We start from the raw sequence: 26,334 nt of genomic DNA, 5'->3' as shown, positions 1-26,334 counted from the left end.
GGCTGGGCGGGTGGCCCCTTCCCCAGCAGGTATGGACAGACAGAAGCGTGGGGAGGAGGGAGGGGCAGTTTGTGCTGTGTGTTGCCTGCTGTCCAATAAAAGTTGCCCCAGCTTCATTCTTGAGGGCAGGTCTCGTTTTGTGGTTCATTCCATCCGTTCCCAGGGAGTTATGGCTTTTTGGGTGGGGAGGGTGGATCAGCTGCCACCTGGGGCACCCGGCCCCACAGGATCCCCATCACTCTGCCTGCTCTGGGAAAGGGGGAAATTTAGTTACCTGGACCGAAGAGTGCCCTGGGCTTGGAAGGGTATCCTTGAGGGGCATCCTGGGGTTGGGAGGTGACCCTGAGGGAAATCCTGGACCCGAGGGACTGACATTCAGGACCAGTGAGGCCTGAGAGAGGGTAATACGGAGAAAGCTGTTCCGAGGTAACAATGAGCCCCATGCCTCGGGACCGATGGAACCTGAGCAAGAACGTTGAAGGGGGGTCCCACCTGAGTCGGTAGTGGGGGTGACCCTGAGGGAAACCTGGGCCTCAGAGGTGACACTCGGGGATAACCAGAAGGGTGGCCCGTGCTGGAGTTAATGACCTTTGGGGTCGACTGGGACCTAAGGGATAACTTTGAGAAGGCCTAAGGAGAACGCTGGAGGGGAACAAGAGCTTGAGGGGTATGTATGACATTAGGGAAACCCCAGGCCCAAGAAGGGACATTTGGAGAGACTGGGACCTCAGGGACGCCCCAGCCCGAAGGGGTCGTTTGAGGGAGCCGAAGGAGGACAACTGGGGAGGGCTGGGATCCGGAGGTACGACGCCGAAGCGATGCCGGCGCGGAGCACTAGGCCTGCCACCCCCGCCCTCTCAGGCCTGTAAGCCGCCCCAGGAAACGCGCGGCCCAGCCCCGGGCCCGCCCGCACATACCTGCGGAACGCGTGGGGCGGGGCCGCCCCCAATTGGTCCTCTGAAGCCGATGGCGGAGGCACGAACCAATCGCTGTGCCCAGCGCCGCCGCCGCCCCGCCCCCGGCTGCGCACCCCGCCCCAGCACTCTGTCGGCAGGCCCTGCCCAGCCCCACTCTAAGCCCCGCCCCCCGGGAGCCTCTGTCCTCGCCTGCCCCCGGCGCTGACTGTGACCCAGACTCAGGCCTCTGCCACGAGTACCCCTATTTGTCCGTCAGCAGAAAGGTCCCGAGGGAGCTGCTTCTCGGGGAGTCAGGGAAGGAAAGCAACCAAACACGTTCCGGCCGTCCCCCAGACCTCTCATCCTATTTGAGGGCCGGGAGGGTTGGCCGCCGTGCCGGCGCCCCCGACCCGCCGACCCGCGCTGACCACGCCCTCCGCCTAGCGCCGCTGTCTTGACCACGCCCACCCCTCTTCCCGTCGCAGCCGGAGCCCCGCCCACCATGGCCTAGTCCAGGCCGGTTGCTCCGGACTTTGCGCAGGGTGTTTTCCGGACCCCCGACCCAGCTGCCTGTTGAGGCTGTTCTGCAACAACCCAGCTCCCTCGCCCGTTCAGCCCTCCATTAATGCGCACTGTGGTGAAACGACCTGTCCCTGGGGCTGCATGAGTCACCCGAATCCTGGGCGGTTATGCACCTAGTACCTGAAGCAGCTCGCTTGCTCCGCAACTTGCAGACCATACCACCAATGGCGTGTGTCTGGAGCCAGGGCACCCCCGAGTGGCCATTCCCAGCGGTGCAGGGGCCACGCAACCTGGGCGGGCAGCCTGGTAATAAGTCTAGTTCCACCTCTTCCTGGCTGAGTGCCCTTTTTGGAAACTTTTGAGCCTCGATTTTCCCATCTGTAAAATGGAAATACTAAACCTCACAGAGTTGCTGTAACAATTAACGACACAAGGAAATCGCTTATACGCGTTTGCCATTTTGGCCGTTGGATAAAACCAGCAGTCGCTCTCATTCCACCCATTGCTTGAAGCTGTGCCCAGAAAGGAGGCCAGAGATTTCCTGAGGAGGGAACGGAACAGGGAGTTCTGGCCCAGGCGGATGCACCCCAACCCCAAAATAAAATTAAAAAGTAAAAACTGTGATTATTCTTTAAAAAAGAAGAAAAGGAAATGCAATATAAGGTTCAATAAATAGGAAAAAAATTACAAAACGGTGTGATCCTTTGTCCTTAATATACAAGAGAAGAAGAGGTAGAGGGGCTGACTGGGAGTGGGACGTTCTCTCCTCCTCCTCAGGCCGAGGGAGTGGAAAGGAAGGCCGAAAAGCGACAGCAGCTAGGACTTAGAGACACAAATAGAAAGGCAACTATGAAATGTGGAGAGGGAGAGTAAGCTGAAGGGGTGAGGCAGGAGACAGGGGGGAGAGAGCCAGATGGACAGCCATTAATAAGGCGGCCCAGTTCCTGGCTCTTGCAGTTTGGGGGACAGTGTTAGCCTCACTTGTGTTCCTGAGTTGTGTGTCCAGTGACTAACAGGTGGTGGGAGGGGTAGCGATGACTCCAGCCCGCCCTGAGACCCTGATGCTGAAGGGAACAGGGGTCCCGCTGGAAGAGGGGTCTGAGGTATGTGGCTGAGACCAGAGGCCTCTTAAAATCCTTCACTGGGGAGGAGGCATGGTCCCCACTGGGCAGCCTGGGAGCAGGTCCAGGGGGTGGGATGGGCCCTGAGGCAGTGACAGGAGGGTGCACAAGGGGATTCTGGATGCCCTAAGGTGAGCTCCTGTAACCTCAGGGTAGGGTGTAGGGGGTTCTGCTACATAGCTTTTGAAGGCTGTCCCTGGAAAGTCCTGCCTCCTAGCCCCCCTGGAGCCCAAGTCAGGCCTGCAAGTCCAGGAAGGGGAACTTGCCTATTGCTTTTGGGATGCCCAAGTGGGGATCATACCAGCAGCCCAAGCATACACCCCCCCTCCAGGCCTACGGGTGGTGGCTGTGGCTTCTGATTCTCACATCTTGCATACTCCTAGGCACACAGGTGGTAGGATGCCACCTCCTTAACCCCGGTCTCCAGCTGGGTTTGGGGTGGGTGCCAAGCAAGACCACCTTGCCCCAACCTGGCTCCTTCCCTGACTTAATACTGAAATGCCACCTGGGCCTAGATTGCTGAAGCCCCCTGTGGGGAGCAGTGCCAGGAGGGCAGGGGCAAAGGGGGACATCCCCTGGCCCCTCAGCCGAAACGCTCCCGCACCAAAAGCATGAGCTTCTTTTTGCCCTTGTAGGTCTGTTTGATATTCTCCAAGAACTGGGAGAACTGAAGGTGCCCATCAGGTGCCAGCAGGAAAGTCTCACGAGCCTTGCCCAGGAACTCAATGAAGTCGCCGTAGTGCCGTGGGCTGATGTGTGTGAGGCGTGAGTGGCTGGTGGTGATGTAGGCCGCCACTGCGGCCTCCAGGAGCTGGCAGAGGGGCGCCCGGTCGGCGCCCAGGGGCTTGGAAGATCGGCGGGCTCCCAGGGGGCCCAGGCCAGGGGCTGAGAGGGTCCAGCGGCGCAGGATGTCAGAGAGCATGGGGGCGCAGTGGACGCTGCGGATGATGAGTGGCACGATGGCAGAGAGCTCGTGGCGGCCCAAAGAATGGCTAAGGGAACAGGCCCAGAGCACGTCGTTGACCGCCGGGTGGCTGTCCTGGTTGAAGGCGATGCTGAGCTGCGCCAGGGCCAGTGTCGCCAGCTTGTAGGCTCGCAGCGGCAGGCCACGGTGCTCCATGTAGCGTGCCAAGGTGAAAAGGTGGGCGTGGCCCAGGCCGCCGGCCGCTGCGTCCAACACGATTTGATAGGCGGCCTCGAAGGCGGCATGGTTCTTCTCACACAGGGTGAGAGCAGGCAAAGCACAGTTCTGCGGGTCCTTCATGGCGCACTGCAAGGCCAGGGTGCGGGCGCAGGCCCAGAGCTCCTCACGTCGTGGCCCATCCAGTTGCAGCCGCAATAGTGTGGCATGAGCGGTGCCCGTCACTGCCACAATCGTGGCCGCCTCCACTGGTGTGAATAAAGAGTACCAGTTTTGCATGATATTCATCAGGGCTTGTGGGCCTGGTGGGAGGCAAGAGGGAGAAACTGGTCAAGAAGTGAAGGCAGGTGTACGTGTGTGCGTGGGTTTACCCCGACACCGCCATCGTTGCCAACTGGAACTGAAGATAGCCCCCATCTCCACATCATTCTCAACAGAAACTGCGCCTTACCTGTCCAAAGGAGTTGGGGGGGGGGGGCAACTGGACAGGGCCGGACTGGGTTGGAATTAACGTAGGGGGCTAAGTTTTGCAGACATGCTTCCTCCTCAAACCACTTTAGGCTGGCCGGCTTCCAGACCTTTGTCCATATAGGTTCCCCTCCTGAGCCTCCCTCCCAGCTTTGGTCTGAGCAGAGGCTGGAGTCAGGGAAAAGGCTCTGCTTCTCTTTTGCCTGCCTGGTTCTCTCAGTGAAACTTGGAGAACCACAGCAGGGAGGTAGGCGGAGGGTCCCAATGGGGGTTGTATTGAGCCAAAGAGTATCGCTCCAAAATTCATGGCCACTTGGAACCTGCGAATGTGACCTTATTTGGAAATAGGGTCTTTGCAGATATAATCAGGCTGAAGTCATAGTAGATTAGGGTGGGCCCTTAAAAGAGGGAAATTTGGACACAGACACACACAGGGAAGATGGCCATGGGACAATGGAGGCAGAGATTGAAATTATTCTGCTACAAATCAAGGAATGCCAAGGATTGCTGCAACCATCAGAAGTTGGAAGATGCAAGGTCAGAGTCTCCTTTAGAGACTTTGTAGAGAGTGTGGCCCTACCAACACCTTGATTTCAGACTTCTGGCCTCCAGGTTGTGAGAGAACAAGTTTTTGTCATTTAAGGTACCCAGTTTGTGGCTCTTTGTCAAGGCACCCCCAGGACACTCAGAAGGGCTCTCACCTATCTCCGTGGCACAGGTGACCAGCCAGCGCACCATCTCCCTACGACGCCAGGTCATAGTGTTTAGGGTCATCCGCATCACCTATAAGATGGGGTTGAGGGGAGAAGGGGGTCACTCAAAGTCTTGGGTTGGCCTATTGAAGGGGGAGGCCTGAAAGTGAAAGGCTGCTCCAGTGAGCCATACAACCTGGGGCAGTGACTTCACCTCTCTGGGCCTCAGTTTCCTCCTCTGTCAAGTGGTGATAAAGATAGTATACCTCATAGGGTTGTTGTGAGAACAAAATGAAACTATGTAGTGAAGCTCTTTACCCGGCTGCTTGAAAGTGCTCAGTTGATGTCAGCAATTACTATTACTGCTAACGCTGGCATTATTTTGAGATCCCATGGATCCTGCCCTGGTCAACAAACCAATGTGGGCCTTCTCTCGGGAAAGTTCCATGCTTTCTCTCAGCAGATTCACCCCTGAAGCCCCCAAAAGCACCTGCCCTACTGGCACTGCCTCCTTCAGGCCTCACCCTCCAGTAAGCACCCTACTCGCTAGCCTCTCCCCTGAGGGGCCACCCCAGGCCCTGCAGTGTGGACCCTGCCTTTGGCAAGCTCCTTACTAGCCTGTCTCTTCCAGAGCTCCACCTTTGTCCCTCACCCCCACCCCCACCATGTCTCTGCCCCCACAGGAGGCTGTCTCAGGTCGATCCCTCCCCTCCACAGGCTCCACCCTTGCCTGTTCTACCTGGGAAGGTCTGGTTCAGGCCTTCTCCAAGCTGTTCCTTATTTTATCTTACTTCTGCCACCCTCTTTGGCCCTGCCCCTACAGGCCCCCCCACCTGTCCCCTCAGGTCCTGTCCCCTGCAGGACCTTTGCTTGCCTATCCTGTCCCTTCTGGGCCCTTCTGGCCCTTCTGAGTCGACTCCTCACCTGCTGGCTCCACCCATGCTGGCCCTGACTTGGGCCTGCAGGACCCTGGGATGGCCCTAAGCACTCACCCACAGGGCCGTGGCCATGGCCCCACTGAGACTGCAGACTCCAACCCCAGAGGTGGCTCCTCACTCTCAGGACCCTCCTCTGACCCTCCCTTCTTAGGCTCCACCCCTCAGTGGTACATTCCTCATCCCTAAGAAAGTACCTACTGGTGGGTTCAGCCCCCACCCTCCCTTAGTTTTTCAGTGCTGCCCACCCATGTTTCTCAGCCAAAGGCACCCCAGGCCTACCCGCTTCACTCTGCCCCCTCTGGAAGCCTAGCTACTCATCTATAGGTCCTGCCTGTCCAGGGTCCCTCTGGTGGTCCTCAACCACAGACTTCACTCCCAGAGGGAGAGCCTTACCTTCAGGACCTGCCACTGAGTCCCTCACTCATGGGCCCCCCTCTACTGATGACCCCTATTCCCTCACTTCCCTGATTCTTACAGGCCCCGCCCCAAGGCAGCACCTTCCCCCCCCCCGCCCCACACCTGGTGGCCCTCACCTGCAGGCCTAGCTCCAGTGCAATGCCCAGCAGTGTGGTGTCCGGCGGCGCGCTGGCTGGGGCAGCTGTCTTGCAGGCGTCCTGCGCCAGCTTGAAGAGCAGGGCTGGTGAGTGTATGTTCTGCTGGACGGAACCCAGCACTGTGTGTAGCCACTTGGGGTCTCCTGGGCAGAGGGAGGGACAGAGGAATGTTGGACACACCCCCAGCACAGGTCTGCCACCGCCTGACCTGCTCACACAGGTCTCTCAGCCTAGGTGCTGGTGCGTGAGTGTGGAGGGAGATGTACCAGGCAATGGTTCTGTGGTGGTTTGGACTCACCGCCTCTCCTGCCTCCCCATTCTTTCCTCTGTACCCACTAGGCTGCTCTGCCCAGTGTGAGGGAGCTGCTCAGGGACTGCTGGACCCCCAATTGTCAAGGGCATCAGCCCTGCCCTGGCACTTACTAGCCATGTGACAAGTCACTTCACCTCTCTGTGCCTCAGCTGCCACATTTGTAAAGTGGGTAATAATAGGGAGCCATGGTGGTGCAGTGGTTATGTGCTTGGCTTCTAACTGAAAGGTTGGTGGTTCAAACCCACTAGCTTTTCCTCAGGAGAAAGATGTGGCATTCAGCTCCTGTAAAGATTTACAGCCTTGGAAGCCCTATGGGGCAGTTCTACTGTGTCCCATAGGGTCACTGTGAGTTGGAATTGACTCGAAGGCAAAGGGTTTGGTTTTGGGTCTTTACTTTGCTTACTGTCCTCCCACTAGCTGGAAACCACACAGGGTAAGGATTTGGGGCTGTTTTGGTCCCTGCTTTATTCCAGCACCTAGGACAGTGCCCAGTACACAGAAGGTGCTGAATGAAGATTGGGGGAATTTGGTCAAAGGATAAAGGAGGTGGGAAGGGGCATGAGGGTGGGGAAGGGGCAGCCACTGTCCTCACCCTTGGCGGCCATCAGCATGGCGGAGGCAAGCTCACACTGGCGGGTCTCCAGGTGGCCCAGGATGAACCAGCGGGGGAAGCGGTTGCTCATGATGGACTCCAGTGGGTTGGGGTGAGGTTCTCCAGCTGGAAAGGCTGATTCCAGTACAGGCAGCCTGGGGTGAGGGGCAAAGCAAGCCTGTGGTGAGGCAGGGCTCTGTGTCTGTCCTCTCTGGGAGAGGTAAGCCTCTGCCCCAGCCCAAGCCACTCTTCTGCGGCCAGCAGAGCCCTGGCACCCAGAAAATGGAGGATGTGTAGACAAGGATGTTCACTGCAGTGTTGTTTATAAGAGGGGATGTAGAAGTCCTGACAATGCGCATCACTCAGGAGTCAGTTAAAGAAACCATGCTCTACTTATGCACCGAGGGCAACACGGCTAAGAGGTGAAACAATTATTTGTGTCCTGATGCAGCCCCGTTACCACCTCTGTGACCTCACCCCCTGCCCATTCTCACTCATTTACTCCACTCCAGCCACACTGTTCACCTTGATGTCCTTCAGATACATCAGGCAGTCCCACCACAGGGCCTTTGCATAGGCCTCTACCCAGATCTTCTCATGGCTCCTCCCTCACACCTCGTTCAGGTCTTTGCTCAAATATTTTTTCAGAGAGCTCTTCCCTGACACCCCCACACGAGAAACTGCCAGTCCAACCCCCAACACCCTCTCCTGCTTCTTTGTTCTGTTTTCCCCATCAAATTGAGCACGACCATCTGATAGACAACACATTCTAGCTATTTCTTTATTAGCTGTCTGTCGCTAGACCGTCAGCATCACAAGGGCAGGGATTTTTGACTACTTTGTTTATTGCTGTGTCTGCAGCAGCCAGAACAACACCTGATTATGCAGTAGGTGAACAATAAATATTTGTTGGATGACTCCATATCCAAGCCAATTTTGTTAAGTGGCTCACTGAAATTTACATATGTGTTCCCTGAGTGGTATAAACAGTTAATGTGCTTGGCTACTAACCAGAAGGTTGGAGGTTCGAGTCTAGCCAGTGGCACCTCGGGAGAAAGTCCTGACAATCTCCTTCCAAAAAAGAAGCCATTGAAAATCCTATGGAGTACAGTTCTACCCTGACACACATGAGGTCTCCATGAGTTGGAATCAGGGGCAACGGTTTTTTTTTTTAGTTTTGTGTTCAGCAAGATATTCAAAATAGCTAGGTATGACTAAAAGCGTGGGGGCAGGAGTCAGACAATTCTGGTTTAAATATTAGCTACAATTCCTTGCTGTGTGACCGGGGACAATGGAGATACAAACGGGTCACTTTCTTCATCGCCAGGCTGTTTTGAGGATTACATCAGGCAGTGAACATCATGGGCTTAGGGCAGCGGTTGGCACTCTTTTAAGCCAGTATTTTCAGCTTTGCCGGTGTTGTGGATTGAACTGTGTCCCCCCAAAATATGTGTTGTAAATCCTAACCTCCATGTCTGTGGTTATAATCCCATTTGGGAATGGGTTATCTCTGTTATGTTAATAAGGCAGGATTAGTGCAGGGTGTATCTTGAGTCAATCTCTTTTGAGATATAAGAGATTAAACAAGCAGCTGAGAAAAAGCAGAGATGGGAGAAGAGAGATGCCAAGTCACATGAAGATGGCCCAGGCGCAGAAGCTCAAAGAGACAAGGACTTTCCTCTGAGTTGACAGAGAAAGAAAGCCTTCCTCTAGAGCTGGCACCCTGAATTCAGACTTCTAACCTCCTAAACTGTGAGAAAATAAATGTCTGTTTGTTAAAGCCACCCACTTGTGGTATTTCTGTTATAGCAGCACTAGATAACTAAGACAGCCGGCCCTTTGGTCTTTGTTCCAAGGACTCAAGTCTGCCGTTGTAGTGTGAAAACAGCCATAGACAATATGTAAATGAATGGGTATAGCTGTGTTCTAATAAAACTTTATTTCTGGACACTGAAATTTGAATTCATATAATTCTCATATATCACAAAATATTCTTTTGCTTTTTCCCCCAATCATTAGACTATATAAAAACACATGATGCTCTTTTAATAAGAACTAAAAAATTTTTAAATCTATACAGGATAAGATTGAAAACAGCAACTCGAAAGATTAGATAGGAAGCTTAGGGGGCAGTGAGTTTATATGAACGGGGGAGAAACAATTTGGAAAAGGAGGCTGAGAGTGGTTGCACAACTTGAAGAATGCAATCAGTGTCACTGAATTGTACGTGTAGTAATTGTTGAACTGGTGTATGTTCTGTTGTGTATATTCTTGACAATAATAACAACAAATAAAATAAATAAAAAAAAAAAAAAGTAAGAGCCGTTCTTATTTCATGGGCTGTACAAAAACAGGAGGTGGACCAGATAGGGCCTGTGGTCTGTAGTCTGCTGACCTCTGGTTTAGAAAAAAGTCTTGTACATAAAACAGTGTTTTCTAAATCATGGCTTTTACGGATTATTCTTTCCAAATATTCTGGAAAGACACACCCCAGGTTGTCAGTTGGTATCTCTGGAGAAGGGGATCGGGGGTAGGGGACAGATGTCACATTATTTGTTGGGCATGGTTTTCTATAGAGAGGAGGCCTTTAAAATTCTGTCTCTATGATCTGCTGGCGGGCATGAGAAACTGTAACAAGGTTATTCATTCCAGTGCCTTTTGGAAATGGCATAAAAGTCCATCAGCTCCAGGTTCTTCTATGGCGTGTGCATGCAGTGGAACAAAGCTGTGATTCACGCATCCTGTCTACTAGGTGATATGACAAAGCCTCTAAGATGCAGTGTTCAGTTCACTGAGGTAGAAGGAGAAAGGACTAGATGCTGCCATTTGTGTAAAAGCAGGACCAACTTTCAAGGTCCAGATCAAAGGCTTGCATAAATCTAGACTCAGATTCAGACTGAGAATTGGGGTATAGAACTATCGTAGGACCAGAACATATAAGTCATAACATTGTTTAAGGAGCCCTGCTTGTGTAGCGATTAAGCACTCAGCTGCCAACTGAAAGATCTATGGTTTAAACTCACCAACTTCTCTAGAGGAGAAAGATGCGGCAGTTGGCTTCCACAAAGATTACAGCCTTGGAAACCCTATGGAGTAGTTCTACTCTGTTCTGTAGGGTCGCTGGGAGTCAGAATAGACTCAACAGCAATGAGTGTGGGTATGTCTACTTACAGAGTGGAGAACTTGGTAGTTTGAGACAAGTGCGAGTAGAAAAAGACTTGCCTTTTTGTACCTTTTTAATTTTGTACCGTGTGGATATTTCTCAAACTCAGAACAATATTACCTGTCTGTATTTAGTAATAAAAAGCACGTGGCAGCCTGGAATGCCAGGGTAGGGGAGACTAGATGAACCAGGCTGTGGGAGGGTGGGGCCCCTGAAATGCCTCCCACCTCCCTCCCCCATGTCCGCGTCCCCAGCCATCTGTCCTCACCTCATGGCTCGGAGCGCCAGGCGGTAGGCCAGGTCGGGGTCGTGGGGCAGCAGTGCGGTGAACAGGTATCGGGCACAGGTGTGCATGGGCACGCTCTCCCGGAACAGCACCTCTCCAAAGCCGCTGAAGGGACCCCCTGCAGGGGCAGCCTGAACTCAGCCCCCAGGTGTGGGCTTGCCTCTGCCTTTCCCCAGATCTCCCTAGACCCTGGGCTCTGAAGGGCGGATGGGTAGACCCCTGGAGGGGGTAGCTTGGTCTAGAGGAGTCCCTGGGGTGGGGACTGGGGGCTGAAGCAAGTGCTGGAAGGTCTAAGGACAAAAGGTGGAGGAACCCCTGGGTGGTGGGCAGTACCCAAAGGCAGGGTGGCGCCAGAGGGTGGAGGTGGGACCGCACCTGCGACAAGGGTGGGTCATCGGCCCAAGGCCAGCCCCAGCAATTAGCATAGAGAAGAGCCAGGAGGAGGCAGGGGCAAGTAGGCTCTGGAAGCGTGGTAGGGGCGAGGCCTCACAGTATGGAGGAGGGGCCATGGGTGGAGCCAGAAAGAGCTGGCAGGGCCCAAGTTGTGGACGGGGAAGGGTGACCTCACTTTCCAGCAGCAGCTACTCGGCTTATTGGCCCCAAGGTGAGAAGTGGGCAGGGCAGCAGTTAGACTTCTTCCCTGCCAGCACATGCTAGGGGGCGGGACCAATGGCTAGATTTCACCTTTTAGGAGGAGCCAAGGTACTTATTAACAAGTGATAAGCAGATGACACAACCTTGCTTGCTGAAAGCAAGGAGGACTTGAACCACTTACTGATGAAGGTCAAAGGCTACAGCCTTCAGTATAGATTACACCTCAACGTAAAGAAAACAAATATCCTCACAACTGGACCAGTGAGCAACATCACGATAAACGCAGAAAAGATCGAAGTTGTCAAGGATTTCATTTTACTTGGATCGACAATCAACAGCCATGGAAGCAGCAGTCAAAAAAATCAAAAGACACACTGCATTGGGCAAATCTGCTGCAAAAGACCTCTTTAAAGTGTTAAAATGCAAAGATATCACTTTGAGGGTAAGGTGAACCTCACCCAAGCCATGGTATTTTCAATCATTTCATATGCATGAGAAAGCTGGACAATGAATAAGGAAGATGAAAGAAGAAATGATGCCTTTGAATAACGGTGTTGGTGAAGAATATTGAATACACCACGGACTGCCAGAAGAATGAACAAATTTGTCTTGGAAGAAGTACAGCCAGAGTGCTCCTCAGAATCGAGGATGGTGAGACTTGTCTCACATAGTTTGGACATGTTGTCAGGAGGGAAGAGTCCCTGGAGAAGGACATCATGCTTGGTAGAGTAGAGGGTCAGAGAAAGAGAGGAGGACCCTGAACGAGATGGATTGACACAGTGGCTGCAACAATGGGCTCAAACATAGCAATGATTGTTGAGGATGGAGTAGGACCGGGCAGTGTTTCCTTGTGTTCCACTCTGGGTCCCTATGAGTCGGAACGACTCCAGAGCACCTAACAAGGACCAGGAGGCGGGGCTAGGGGCTGGGCCTCACCTTCCAGCAGCAGCCCTGCCTGCTTGCGCAGCACCTGCACCAGTCGCTCGTCCAGCTCTACCTGCTCCAGCAGGGCCAGCAGTTGCTCCTCGTTGCGCACCACCTTGTCCTGGGCATACAGCCCCTCTGGCAGGGCTCTCTGCTGTCCCAAGCCCAGCAGCGCCACCTCTAGCGCCAGAGCGAAGTAGGACTCGCCGGGGCTCCCGGGCACGGGCACGTGCTGGTAGGCCACCTTTCGCTTCTCAGGGCCTTCGTCTGTGGGAGACAGGCACAGGCTGCGAGGGGGCCCCCTTCTTCCGGGCCCACCCAAGCAGGTAGACTGGGGGCAGGGCTTAGGGGAGGCCCAGCGGTGAAGCACATTAGCTCCCAGCACGCACCAGGTGGCGGGGCCCTCCCGCTAGCAGCAGAAAGACCTATTGGTGGCCTCACTTTCAGAATCTAAGTCTATTGGTGCCTGGCACTGGCCAGGGGGCGTGGCCAAGGGGGTGGGATCAACCCCACCACCTACAGGGGTCCCCAATGTGGATACCTGGGTAAAGAGAGAGGGTCTCTTCCTCTAGGCGACAGGCCTCCAGGAGTGCCCTGCAGAGGCAGCCAATAGGGTCCAAGGGGTGGCCCACCCATCCTTCTGTGTTGGTGATGCAGGTGGAGCCTTTCTGGAGCAGCTCTGTGAGTGGGAGAGGGGCTCAATGCTCACCTGCGGCTCGCTTGCCCCAGGGCAGTTCACCTCTCCTTGACCTCCAGGCCCCCCAGCCCCCCAGGCCCCATCACCTGCCCACCCAGCAGCCGTCTTCTCTGCTCCTGAGCTGTACAATAGCTCTCACCTCCCGTCCCATGGCTAGGCCTAGACCTGGCAGGACACAGGGACAAGGGATGTGTTGTTCCCCACCTCTGAGAAGACAAAGCCCAAACAGCTCTCAAGGCCTCCAGGACCAACAGAGAGTTTCGTACGGTGGCGCATGCCTCACAGCCCTCTGGGTCTCCTCTCACAAGCCATGTTCTCTCTTGCCTCTGGGCTTATGCCCAGGCTATTCCTTCTACCTGGAGCACTCTTCACCCCTCTGTTTTCTCCTGGACAACTTGACATCCTAAAGATCTCTACCTAGCTATCTGGGAGGCTTTCCCTGAGGCCCGCAGGCTGCTTCAGGGCCTCTGCCCGGCTCCCGGAGCCCCCGTGTTTCCCCCATTATCCCTGCGCTCAATTTTCTGACTCCTGATCCATCAACCGCATTACTCACGGAACTCACCTGGTACCCACCCCCATATCTGATCCACAGTTCCTTTTTTTTTTTTTGCCCATACAGTTAAAAAAACAAAAACATAAATTTGAATGTTACTTATGTTTAAAAACCAGGAAATTCTGCATCCATTAATCCATATGCCCGAAACCCTGGTGGCATAGTGGTTGAGAGCTATGGCTGCTAATGGCTGCAAAAGGTTGGCAGTTCAAATCCACCAGGCACTCCTCAGAAACTCTATAGGGCAGTTCTATTCTGTCCTGTAGGGTCACTATGAGTTGGAATCGACTGGATGGCAATGGGTTTTTAGTTTGGCCTCACTTGACAAAATCAGAAGATCTGGCCACACTGGGCCTACATCTCTGAGAGGCATGTCCCAGCCTCCTTTGTGGGAGATGTGAAGGTGGGAGAGGCCCACCATTCCCCTGCAGCAGCCGTGAGCAGGTGTGGGGCTCAGTGCAGGGTGGAGAGTTTTGCCAGCAGGTTCTGGCATCCTCTTAGGAATTGGCCCTTTGCGGGCTGCAGGCCCTTGTGCTTGCTGTTGGCGGTTTGCTATGACTTTCAATTCTGTAGCCCTGCAATTGTTTTTTAAGCCCTTATTCCCTGTGTTATATTCCTTTCTGCTCCAGACACCTGCAGTGGTTTCTATTTTCCTGGTGGCCCCCCATGGGCCCTCTGGGGTGCCACTGTCCCCACTGGCCAGCCTGTGTGTCCGCGGCCCCTGGGATGTGGTGCTAACATTGGTGCCCACCTTTTTTCTGTTGTTTGTAGCTCTCAAGCTGATGCCGACGTTGTAGCCGCAGTGTGTTGACAATGGCTCCTGCCAGCCGCAGGGCCTGACGAGGGTATCCATGGGCACGTAGGGTGTCCACGCGGGCACAGGCTGTGGGGAAGGGCTCTCCCAGCCAGAGTGGATGGCCCTGGGGGTCGAAGGTCAGGTTGTCACAGCCTACGTTGCTTTTGAGGCTGGGGCTGTAGGAGTCACTGGCCAGGATCCTCTGTAGGTGGGCGTCGTTCCAGTGCAGCTCCCCAGCCTGCAGGGCTCGGCTGAACACTGTGTGGCGGGAACCTGCTGCTGCCACCTCTGGGCCTGGGGGACAGAGGCCCAAGGTGGTCTGGTGAGGGGGCACAAACGGCGGATGTGGTCAGCTCCACCCACCAGGAATGGACTCTGGGCTGGGCCCTGTGTGGAACTATGGGTGTGCATCATCTCCCCAAATCCTCATAGCAGCCATTCAAAGGGGTGTTTGTGTGGGGCCATGATAGCCCCATCACATGGATGGAGACTGAAGCTGAGTAACTGTCCGTCAGTCTGTCCTTCTTTCTCACTCTCCATTTCCCTTCCCCACTCCATCTCTTTCTCTCTTCTTCTGTCTCTCTCCATCTTTCTCTCCATCCATCTCCACCTCTCTTTTTCTCTCTCTTCTCCATCTCTCTCTCCTCTACTCTGTCTCGCTCTGTATTTTTCCCTCCTCCACTCTGTCTCCATAGCTGGTAATAGAAGGCTGAACCAGGACATCAGCCAGGACCGCAGGATTCTTCCCCATCATACTTCAACATCCCCCGGAGCTCTCCACCACCCCTGCCCTGGGCATGAACTCTCCTCTGGCTGGGTCCGCCTTTGCCCTATACCAGCCGCCCTTCTCTCCTGGAACAGGGCCCCCTCTCCTACCTGAGCTGGGGGCCACAGTGGGTTGCAGGCTGGGGCTGTCGAAGGCATAGTTGCCCTCTTCCAGGGGGCACACCTCCAGTTTGTCCCACTTGCACAGCAGCTGCAGCCAGCCAGCCCGCTCCTCAGGCTTGCAGTGGGGGCTCAGGACAACACAAACCCACAGGGCCCCTGAGGGTAGAGGGCAGCAAACACTTGTTGAGCGCTTATTGTGTGCCAGGCCCTGCTCTGCTCAATCCTCACCTCCACTCTCTGAGGTTGGTGTTAATGATATCTTCACCTTACAGGCAGGGTTTAAAACCAGTTCATTTTGTCCCCATTCTTATGTATACATAGGAATCACCTGGGGATCTTGTTAAAATGTGGATTCTGATTCAGTATACCTGGGGGTGGAAATGCAGATTCTCACAGGGGTTTGAACAGGAACTAACCGGTTCAAAGCCCTGCTTACAGGTCAGATACCTGAGGCACAGAGATGGAAAATAATTTATTCAAGGTCACACAGCTGCTAAGTTGGAAGTCAGGATTCACACCAGGGTGCTGGTCCCTCTCCATGTGTTTTTTTCTATAGCATTTCTCTCTAACATGTCTGTGGAATGTGTTTGCATGCCCACTGGACAACCATTTTCAAGTGGCTGAAAAAAAAGAAGATTTTGTGTCTTGTGAAAATGATATGAAATTCAAATAAATAAAAATGCCTGTAAATAAAGTTTTATTGGAATGCAGCCACACGCACACATTTATGTATCGTTTATGGCTGCTTTCCCACTACAGTGGCACAGTTGATTAGTTGTGATGGAGACTGGATGGCCTGCCAAGCTGAAAATATTGACTATCCGGCTGCCCTTCATTGAATAATGCCTCGCCCCCGCCCCCCGCAAAATTCATATCCATCTGGAACTGGTAAATGTAACCTTATTTGGAAATAGAGTCTTTGCAGATGTAATGATGAGGTCTGTATGGATCAAATTGTGTCCTCCAAAAAGATACACTGAAGCTCTAACCCCCATATCTGTGAACGTAACCTTGTTTGGGGAGTTAGGGTCTTCTTTTGAAGGTATTATTAGTGAAGTTAATGAGGCCATACAGAGTAGGGTGGGTCTTAATCCTATATGACAACTCGTTGCCGTTGAGTCAATTCCAACTCATAGAGATCCTATAGGATAGAATAGAACTGCCCCTTGGGTTTCCAAGGCTGTAAAGCTTTATGGAAGCAGGTTGCCACATCTTTCTCCTGAGGAACACTGGTGGGTTCAAACCACGGGCCTTTTGGTTAGCAGAGGAGAGCTTAACTACTGTGCCACCAGGACTCCTTAACCCTATGTGACTATGTCTTATAAAAGAAGAAAGCCATGGAGACAGTCACACAGGAGGAAGACAGGACGCCATGTGACAGAGATAGATGGATCTGTAAACAGCAAAGGAACACCAACAGTTGCCGACAGTCACTAAAAGCCAGGAGGCATGGAACCGTCCTTCTCTCAGAACCCTCAGAAGGGATCAACACGGCCAAGCCCTGGGTTTGGGGTTCTAGCCTACGGACCTGTAAGAAAATACGTCTCTGTTTTTTGAAGACGCCTACTTTGTGGTTTCTAATTATGGCGGCCCTAGGAGACTAAGACAGGGTTCTACTGGATTATGATGGGCCCTAAGCCAATGACTAGAAAGAAGATGAAAATCTGGACACAGAGACAGGGATGGAAACATGGCAGAGAAGGCCAGGTCATGATGGAGACAGAGATTGGAACGTTGCGTCTGCAAGCCAAGGAACACCAAGGATTGCTGGCAGCCACCAGAAGCTATAAGAGGCAAGGAAGGATCCCCCCGTTAGAGACTTTGGAGGGGGTGTGGCCCTGCCGACACCTTGACTTTGGACTTCTGGCCTCTCAAACTCTGAGAGCACACAATTCTGTTGTTTTAAGCCCTTCAGAAGAAGAGTGCTGAACCCTGGTCTAGCGTGTTTATTGCATTTTATCTTCTGTCCTCCCCATGAGCTATCAGCTCTATGAGGGCAGAGATTTTGTCTCTTGTTCTCTGCTGGGTCCCCAGTGCCCAGTATAGTGCCTGGCACATAGTAGGTGCTCAATAAATGCTTGTCAAATGAGTGGAGGAAGGATTCCTGGGCCAGGCCCTAATCTCAGGCTTGACATCTGCCGCGCTCCAGGCTGGGTCTTACCCAGCTCGTCCCACAGCTGCCGGCACTTGTCAGTCATGCCTGCGCCTTGCTGCCGCCACAGTGCCAGGTGTGGGTCCTGCAGGAACTGCTCCGTCATGAGGATCAGCATGCGCGCCCCATTGGAGTCCCGCATTCGCAGCATTTCCCGCACCTGTGCGGGGACGTGGAGGTGAGGAGGGGGTGGGGTGTCAGCACCAGGGTCTCCTGAGCCTCTGTGCCCCCGACCCGTGCAGCACCTTGCTGAACATGGAGCGCAGCTGCTGGCTGGCACCATAGTAGCCGCCATTGGACAGCAGCTGCTTCACCTGCTCCTGGATCTGCTCCTCATCCAGGTGCCAGCAGTTGGCGTCCTCGATGCCTGCACCTGCTGTGGGGTCTGGGGCACCTGCGGGGAGGAAGGGAAAGCTGAGGCTGGGAGCAGAGTGGAGAGAGAGGGTGTCTGCCCCTGCCATCAGTCCATTCCTCCAAATTACCCAACACACTCCAAACTTTCATCTTTCATCCATCCCATCCAAAACACTACCCCACCTACCCATTCATCCATTTACTTATCCATCCATCCACCCATCCACCCATCCATCCATCCATCCATCCATCCATCCATCCATCCATCCATCCATCCATCCATCCATCCATCCATCCATCCATCCATCCATCCATCCATCCATCCATCCATCCATCCATCCATCCATCCATCCATCCATCCATCCATCCATCCATCCATCCATCCATCCATCCATCCATCCATCCATCCATCCATCCATCCATCCATCCATCCATCCATCCATCCATCCATCCATCCATCTCACCTGAGATACCACCTGCCCATTCATCCATCCATCCATTTGTCCCACCCAATACACCACCCATACTCACCCATCCATCCATTTACTCACCCATTCACTCATCCCTCTCATGTTAAATATCATCTGCCCATCCATCCATCCATCCATCAATTATCCATCTCATCTGAAACACCACTTGCCTATAAATCCATTTATCCCTCCATCCATCCATCCATCTGTCCCAGTGAGAACATCAACCCCATCCACCATTCATTCATTTACTAATCTACCTACTAGTCTATCTCACCTTAAACATCGTCTGCCCATCCATCCATCTGTCCGTCCCACCCAAAACATCATCCATCCGTTCCACTCAAAACACCACCCCCACCCACCTGTCCATACATTTACTCATCCTTCTCACCCGAAACGCCACCCCGCACACCCACCCATTTACTCATCTATCCACCCATCTATTTACTCATCCATTCACTTACTCATCTACCCATCTGTCTTAGTTATCTAGTTCTGCTATAACAGAAATACCACAGGTGGATGGCTTTAACAAACAGACATTTATTTTCTCACAGTTTAGGAGGCTAGAAGTCTGAATTCAGTGTGCTGCTCTAGAGGAAGGCTTTCTCTTTCTGTCAACTCAGAAGAAAGTCCTTGTCTCTTTGAGCTTCTGCTCCTGGGCAATCTTCATAAGACTTGGCATCTCTCTTCCTCCATCTCTGCTTCTCTTGATTGCTTGTTTAATCTCTTTTATATCTCAAAAGAGATCGACTCAAGATAAACCCTACACTAATCCTGCCTCATTAACATAACAAAGGCAAGCCATTCCCAAATGGGATTATAACCACAGGCATGGAGGTTAGGATTTACAACACATATTTTTGGGGGACATATTTCAATGGATAACACCATCCATTTGTCCATTCGACCAGAAACAGCACGCATTCATCCATCATCTATCCATCCTGCCTGAAAAACCATCAGCCCATCTATCTAAATCACTTACCCATCCCATCCACCTGTGTCGTGCTGTGCATCTATCCATCCATTTTTCCTATATCAGTTCATCCAAACATCCATACCTTTCAGCATACCTATCTACCCCCCATTAATCTATCATCTGCTCTACCCGTAACTCCCACCCATCGATATACCCATTCCATTTATCCATCCAACCACTCGCCCCATTTGCCTTTCCAATCCATCCAAACCAGCTACAGGCAATCCCCAGATTATGAACGAGTCCCATTCCTAAATCTGTCTTTAAGTCAAATTTGTATGTAAGTCAGAACAGTTAGGTATGGTTCATATTTAATGTCAGTTTGTCAAATATTTGTCTTGGTATATACTGTATCTTTCTCTGCATAAAAAATATTAAATAAACACTTCCAGATACACTAAAACATCTTTAACATAGTAATACAGTAATAATAATAATGTTTTGATGCATGTCACAAAGTAGTGCCCATTTATTATTAAGAACCATTGTATGTACCTCAAATATTTAATATAATAGGCTTTAAGGGGGTTGGTTCATAACTATGGGTTGTATGTATGTTCACGTTTACAACCTGGGGACTGCCTATACTCAAAATACCCACTCACCCATCCATTCACTGACCCTTGTAGCCATACCATCTATCCACCCAAATAACCACAACTCTCACATCTACCCTTTACCTGTCAAACCATCCATTCATATGCACTTCTCCAAACATCTACCACTTGATTTAGTCCATCCATCCATCTTAAACAAAACACCCACCCACTCTATCCATCCTCCATGTTGGTCCTCACATATGGACCCTTCCATGCACCCATCAACTCATCCCCAAATCTGTGAACCCTTTGGTCCTTCCATTCTTTCACTAACCCCATCTGCCCACCACCATCAGTCTACCTCAATTCCCCAATCATCAAAGCCCTCCCCAACCACACACCCATCTCCCCCTCTAATTACCACCAACTCCCCATTCATCTACTGTCCTACTTACTCACCGATCCACTCACTTCACTGTTTATCCATACTGTCAGTTCACCCTAACATCCATCATCAATTCTTTCTGCACCCATCCATCCCCACCCTCAATTATACATCCATTCCTCCATTCTCTATCATCAATCTACCCATCCCCTATTCAACCCCATCCTCCAACCATATAGCTAGGCAACCCAGCCCTCATAGCCCCCTAACCCTCCCAGACATCCCAACACCGCCTGGTATATCTCCCTACTCATACCCCACTCCTGACAGATACTAATGTCCACATAAGCTCTTCATCCCCCACCACTCATCCACACCCAAGCCTGTCCCTGTGATCCTGAGATACCCCCATCCTGAGGTCCCCCAACTCAGGCACTCCCTCTTGTCCTGCTCTCTGCCCATCAGCTGATATTTGACCACTCCCTTGCCCCAGGACGAGATGGACTCCTGTATCTACCACATATTAGGTGTGGGACCCTGGAAATGGCACCTCTGCCCCCCATGTATCAAGGGGATATGAGGATCCTGTGATGATGCTTGGTCCACAGCAGGTGAGCTGGCTGTGAGCTGCCCCCTCACTGCCCCGTCCGACCCCTGGTGCCCTTACCATGCACCAGGTTGATCTCAGAGCCCAACAGGAGTATCTCATCGGCCAAGCGCTGGGCAGTGGGCAGCACCTCAGTGTGGTGGGCACTGATAAGGTACTGCACGAACTTCTGCAGCTGGTCCCGGTTCATCTGGGAGAGTGTCTCAGAGATGGGCAGCCGAAGCTCCACCTGGCGGGCATGCCGAATGCGGTACAGTGACAGGGCCACCACGTGGGAGCAGTAGAAGAGGTCGCGGTTGTCACAGCCGCAGCTCACGGACGTGATCTTGCAGCGATCAAAGCTGATGGAGATGTGGTAGAGACGCTCGGGCTCACCAGGGCCCCCCGGCTCCCGCACATTCCCACTCAGGTGGAACCCTAAGACCAGAACCAGATGGTCAGGGCCATGTACCCCCAGGGACAGGCAGGCCTTGTCACCAAGACCCAGATGCAAACCCAGCTGAGTGACCCAGGGCAAGTCCCCTGACTTCTCTATGCCTCAGTGTTCTCATCTGTCAAACGGGAATCATAGTAACATCCTCCTCATTGGGTAGTTGTGAGGATTAAATGAGTTAATACTTGAAAAGTACTTAGAACAGTGTTGACATACAGTGTGCCCTAAAGAAACGCTTGCTCTTAACCTATTACGAATACTATTATAGCAATGATGTCAGAGATGGTTTTCTCAGGCTCGGGTTACCATGGACACAGCCAGGGATCCAGGAGCTCTGGAGCTCCCTGGGAAGATGCCAAAAGCTGTGACACTTGGGGGCGAGGGGCTGATGCAGCAGGCCAGTGGTGCAGGTCATCCTATCACCCCCTACCCCTCCCTGGCCCCTGGGAAGCCAGGTGCTAGGCTCGCCTGACTGGTTGGTCCGCTCGGGCCCCAGCCAGTCCTGGCTGCGTCATGCCGGGAGACGGCTTCCTCATATCGGCTGGAGGCGGCGGAGACTGTGGCCAGCCGCAGGGACCTGAGGCTGACAGGACCCAGAGAGGGTCATCTTGACTGAGCCCCTGCCACCATCAAAGGTCTGGGACAACCTCTACTGGCTCAACCTCTACCGGCCTTTCCTGAGCCCTCTGCCTGAGGTCGGAGGCTGTTCTTCCACTCCTCTTCACAGCCTGCCCCAACCTAGACTCTGCACCCCTTCCTTTGCTTCTGGCCCATAACCTTGTCCTCGGCCCCCACCTGGGCTGAGGTCTGGGATCATTTTCCACCTGTATCCTTAACCTCTGCCCCCTACCGTTACCTGGACCTTGCTGCCTGAGGTCTAAGACCACCCCTCACAGCTGATCCTGAATGTCTACCTTCAACTCCCACTTATGCCCCATTGCTTTAGGTCTAAGACCTTTACCTGAGTCTCTCTGCCTGAGGTTTAAGACTACCTCTGACCTCTGGCTCTAAATCGCAGCCTCCAGCTCTCACCTGGGTCCCGCTGTGTGAGGTTTAGGGTTGTGTCTTGTTTCTGGCTCTAAACTCTACCCCAAAGTATCACTGGGCCTTGCTGCCTGAGGCCTGGAACCTCTCCTGGTTTACAAGCACTCCTCTAGCCCCTACTTGGACTCTGTTCCCTGCTCCCCACCCCCCGCCCCCCCTGCCAGGCCCCTCTGGCTTACCCCCTCTTCCTCTGTTCCCCAACTAAGCTGATGGATGTCTAGGACCACTTTTCACCTTTTGTTCATAATCCTGCACCCAACCCCATCTAGGCCTGAAGCCTAAGGTCTAGGACCTTCCATCACCCTGTCTCACAACTTCTACCCCCAACCCATATAGTGGTTCTCATCTCTGAGTCTCTGAGACACTGAGTCTCTACTAGCCCTTACCCCAAACCCCTACTGGGCCCACTGCCTGAGGTCTGGAACCTCTCTCCCCCAGCCAAGGAGTCCCTCTAACTCCTCTTCTCCAGAATTCCCTGTCCGGGGTAGGGGGTCAGGGGGCACTCACCCACTTGCAGCACGCGGTCCACGGCCCCGCTCTGCAGCAGGTGCAGCCCGCGGGTGAAGGGCACCCGGGCATCGTGCTCACCCTCCAGGGGCTGGTAGCCCAGTGACGAGTACATGCATATCTCACGCTCGCTGCGTGGAAACGACCAGAACACAATGCGCTTTTGGACTGGCTCTGGCACCCGGGAGAACCTCTCTTCAACCTGGGGGATGGGCCAGGGAGTTAGGAAGCTGGGCTTCGTGCAGGGGTCTGTGATGTGCATCCTGGCTTTGCCAAATGCAAGCAGCATGTATGACGGTGGGCAAGTCACTCTGCCTCTCTGAGCCTCTGTTTGCTGAGGTGTAAAATGGGGATGTTAATAGCACCCACCTCCTGAGTATTGTAAGGATTAAATATACAATAATATATGTAAAGTGCTTACAATAACACCTGGCTCATAGTTAGTGTTCTAGAACTTTCTGCCACTTCCCACCAGGATGCCAGGACCCAGGGAACCAGTGTAAGTAGTCCTGCCTCCCAGGCCTTGAGGGGGCGGGAGGCAGGAAGACAGAAGTAATAGGAAGAATAATAAAAATCAAAGCCTACATTTTCTTAGCCTACACTACGCTAAATGCTTTATGTATGCGATTTCCCTTAATTCTCACACCAGTGGGTTAGACATTGATCATCACCCCATTTTACAGACAGGGAATCTGAGCCTCAGAGGTGGGGTCAATTCACTTGCTCAGAGTCCCAGAGCTGGCCAGCTCCAACTCCCAAGACCAGCTCTGTTCCTGAGCTTCCTGTCCATGCCCCTCCCCGAGGAAGGGCCCCCAAGAGGGGAGGGGTGTCCTAGCCATCCCTGTGGGCTCCAGGCAATGAACTGAGCTGGTTGAGCCTGTGTTCCAGTCTGGGCTTGCTACTTACTGGCTGGGTGACCTTGTGCAAGTTTCTCAACCTCTCTGTGCCCCAGGTTCCTCACAAAGTGGGACCAAGAACAACAACTTCCAAAGGGCTGTAGAGGATTTGCTGAGCTTCTGGGGCCAGGAGCTCTCCTAGCACCAGGCCTGGTGAAGGGAAGTACACAGAAGCCCTGGAGGTCACTTGAGGATTATTCGGTGTGTCTTGCACACAGTGTTGGGACAGGGATGATCCGGAGCCCTGGCTCCTGGGTTTCTGGGGGAGGTGGGAGGGTCAGTGATGGGCTCAGGCCAAGGGGACAGTCGGCAAATGACTAAGGAGGGATTTTTCAGGCCATGAATCAGAGCCTGCCCCATCCCCACTTGGCCCAGACTCAACAACCTGGCAAAGCTCCTAACTCAGGAGAGGCCAGGGGAGCAAAGACCGCCCTCCAAAGCTGGACAGAGCCAGGTCCAGGCTCCTTGTGGGCCCACACTGAGGCTTGGAAAAGGCATTTCAAGGGCCCCAGCGCTGGGACATCCTGGAGGCACCCCCAGAAGCCACAGAGGCAGGGCCCCAGGTGTATCTGTCCAGGTACCAGGACCTGCTCCCACTGCCGCTGGCCCCTGGAAGGACTGGAATGGCTGTGGTGATCCCTGGCACTTGGGTAATCCCTGCTACCAGCCAGGAGGGGCTGGGCAGTCTCAGGTGGGAGCTGGCCCCAGGGGTGCTGAAGGCAAGGGGTAGGGAGGAGAAGGGCTTGAGAATGAGGGTGTGGAGAACGGGGTCCCCAAGTGACAGGTGGGTTCTGGAGGCTGCAAAGCAGGATGGAGGGCAGAAAAGGGTGCTTCAAGACCATGATCTGGAGAGATGGGGCCGTCTTCTACCGGCGTGTAGGACAGGGGTTTGGAGGGCAGGAGTCGGGGGCTGGAAGTCACTGGCGCTGAGATCTGGGGAGATGGGTGTTTCCAGGGGGACGGCTTGTAGGAATTAGAAAGAGGAATGAGGATTCAGTGGGGGGGACTTGTCCTTGTGGAGAATAAGAATGAGATGAGAAAAGGGGGGTACACAGGCTTCTGGGAGGAGCATGGGGGTTGGATTTCAGGAGACCGGGGCGGGAGAAGGAAGTGTCCTGAGTTGGGCTGTGCAGAGCTCAGAGTATCCCAGACTTAAGGGCCAGTATGTGGGCTGGAGGGCAGGAATGGGGGACAAGGGGTGCGGGTGGGTCATAGGCTTTGAAGGACAGAAATGGGAGGACGAGGAGGTGTCTGGGGCGGGGCTCAGGATCTTGAAGGGGTTCTCGGGGTGTTTCTTGTGGAAGGCGGGTCCGGAGATTGGAGGTTGGGTAGGGGGAGGAGAAGGCATGTCGGGAAGGGACGAGGTGCGTTTCTCCCCTACCCAGACCCCCTCCCAGCCCCGCTCGGTCACCTGCTCGAAGGCCCAGCTCTCGGCCACTCGCTTGGCGCTGAGGTCCAGCAGCGCCTCGGGCCGGCCCCGGCCTCGCGCGGCCCCGGTCCGGGAATCGCGCTCCTCTGGTCCAGCGAGGCTGCCCCGGCTCCGCTTGGCCGCGGGGGGGTCCATCGGCCGGCCGGGGCCGGGGCGGCGCTGCCAGGGGTCGGTCCAGTACCTGCTTCGATCTGCCGGCTCCCGCGCCCTCTGGCCGCCCTGCAGTCCTGCCTCTGCTCTCGGCCGCCCCGGGACCCCCGCCGCACCCACCCCTGCCCCGCGCCGGGCTGGCCGGGTGATGCGGCCCCTTTAAGACTCTTCACAACAATGAAGCTGCCTCGGCTGTCGCTTTATCCTCCGCTGTCGTCCCGCCCCAGCCGCCAGTCCCCATTGGCCCCCCCCGTCGTCTGCGGCCCTTCTCTGCCATTGGCGGCGCCACCGGCCGCGTCCCCAAGGTGCCACTGCTCATTCGCTGCCTGCGCGGCCCTTCTTTTGGGGTTCACCCAATCAGAGCATGCAGCGAGAGGCACTGTCAATCACGGGGCTCTGGCTGCCAATCGGAGCGGGAGGACCCCCGCGGCGCTGCCCTTACGCGGAGTTTCGGGGCGGGCCCTGGGTTCATTCACAACATTCCTCTCCCTCCCGCCCCCTCGAGCTGGACAGCGCGCCCCGGGCAGCTGGGGCTGCGCCCACGCACGGCTTTGTTTACTGAGGGTCGCTTCCGGACACCGCGAAGGGACAATCAACACCGCCCAGCTGGGGGAGCGAGACGGGGCGGCGGGAGCCCCGGACAGCGCTCAGCTCCTCCTTCCTCCTGCCCGTGGGACCCAAAACAACTCCCTCGGCCTCTCAGGGCGCAGGGTCAAGTTTCGATGCTTTAGGGGAGTCACGGGCTCCTGTAAGGAGCTCTAATTAGGGGGTTTGGAGATCTTCCCTCAAGCCCACCCTTGATCTCAATCCATTCTAAACAAAAAAACAAAAAAAACCTGCTAACTCGGTTAGCAGCCGTAATACTTAACCACTACGCCACCAGTGTTTCCCAATCCATTCTATGTCCTAAATATTAGGTCGAATCATATGACTTTGCCAATTTTCGATTATTTTTTACCTATGAAAGTGGCAATTTCATAGGTTCAACCTAATGCATGTCAAATTCGACCACCCTGATCATTTTTCTCTGCCCCCAGCTTGTCCAGCTGTGGGCTCCTCACTGGGCCCCTCTGGCCACCCCCTTCCCCCACGTCCTCAGAGAACCCTGCATTTTCCCTTCATCACACTTCTCTCCGTTGTCCTTACATTTATTTATCTATTTCTACAGTTGTTTAGTATCTGTCTCTCCCTTACCACCATGAGCCCTACGACGCAGGGGTTTGTCTAAATAGAGCACTGCTGAGC

At 53.9% G+C, this 26,334-nt stretch overlaps 1 protein-coding gene across 2 annotated transcripts; it reads right to left on the bottom strand.

The window, feature by feature from the left end:
* Positions 1–1,071: 1,071 nt before the first annotated feature.
* ZSWIM4 (zinc finger SWIM-type containing 4) lies at positions 1,072–25,281 on the bottom strand. 2 transcript variants are annotated; one of them, XM_049877101.1, is made up of 14 exons: positions 24,922–25,281; positions 22,615–22,816; positions 20,691–21,047; positions 17,536–17,684; positions 17,300–17,450; positions 15,127–15,294; positions 14,206–14,544; positions 12,746–12,883; positions 12,217–12,471; positions 10,669–10,804; positions 7,238–7,392; positions 6,312–6,475; positions 4,850–4,931; positions 1,072–3,982 (listed from the first exon to the last, which is right to left on the bottom strand). In XM_049877101.1, the coding sequence occupies exons 1-14, from the start codon at positions 25,072–25,074 to the stop codon at positions 3,123–3,125; spliced, it is 3,309 nt and encodes a 1,102-aa protein (XP_049733058.1). In that variant the 5' UTR covers positions 25,075–25,281; the 3' UTR covers positions 1,072–3,122. The 2 variants fall into 2 exon arrangements, with proteins under 2 accessions (XP_049733058.1, XP_049733059.1); XM_049877102.1 differs by having other exon boundaries at positions 17,605–17,684.
* Between the last annotated feature and the right edge of the window lie 1,053 nt (positions 25,282–26,334).

This window comes from Elephas maximus, chromosome 3 (genome assembly GCF_024166365.1).
Source record: "Elephas maximus indicus isolate mEleMax1 chromosome 3, mEleMax1 primary haplotype, whole genome shotgun sequence".
Taxonomy (NCBI): domain Eukaryota; kingdom Metazoa; phylum Chordata; class Mammalia; order Proboscidea; family Elephantidae; genus Elephas; species Elephas maximus.
This window is presented reverse-complemented; position numbering and strand designations above follow the sequence as displayed.

What these genes read in the sequence shown, in the direction of transcription:
- ZSWIM4 (XM_049877101.1), bottom strand. Translation starts at nt 25,074, where the DNA reads ATGGACCCCCCCGCGGCCAAGCGGAGCCGGGGCAGCCTCGCTGGACCA. An exon ending in GGACCGCGTGCTGCAAGTGG is followed by an intron (nt 21,048 to 22,614) that starts GTGAGTGCCCCC and finishes TTCTGGTCTTAG; the next exon opens with GGTTCCACCTGAGTGGGAAT. An exon ending in CACCTGTGCCACGGAGATAG is followed by an intron (nt 3,983 to 4,849) that starts GTGAGAGCCCTT and finishes GCCTCCCACCAG; the next exon opens with GCCCACAAGCCCTGATGAAT.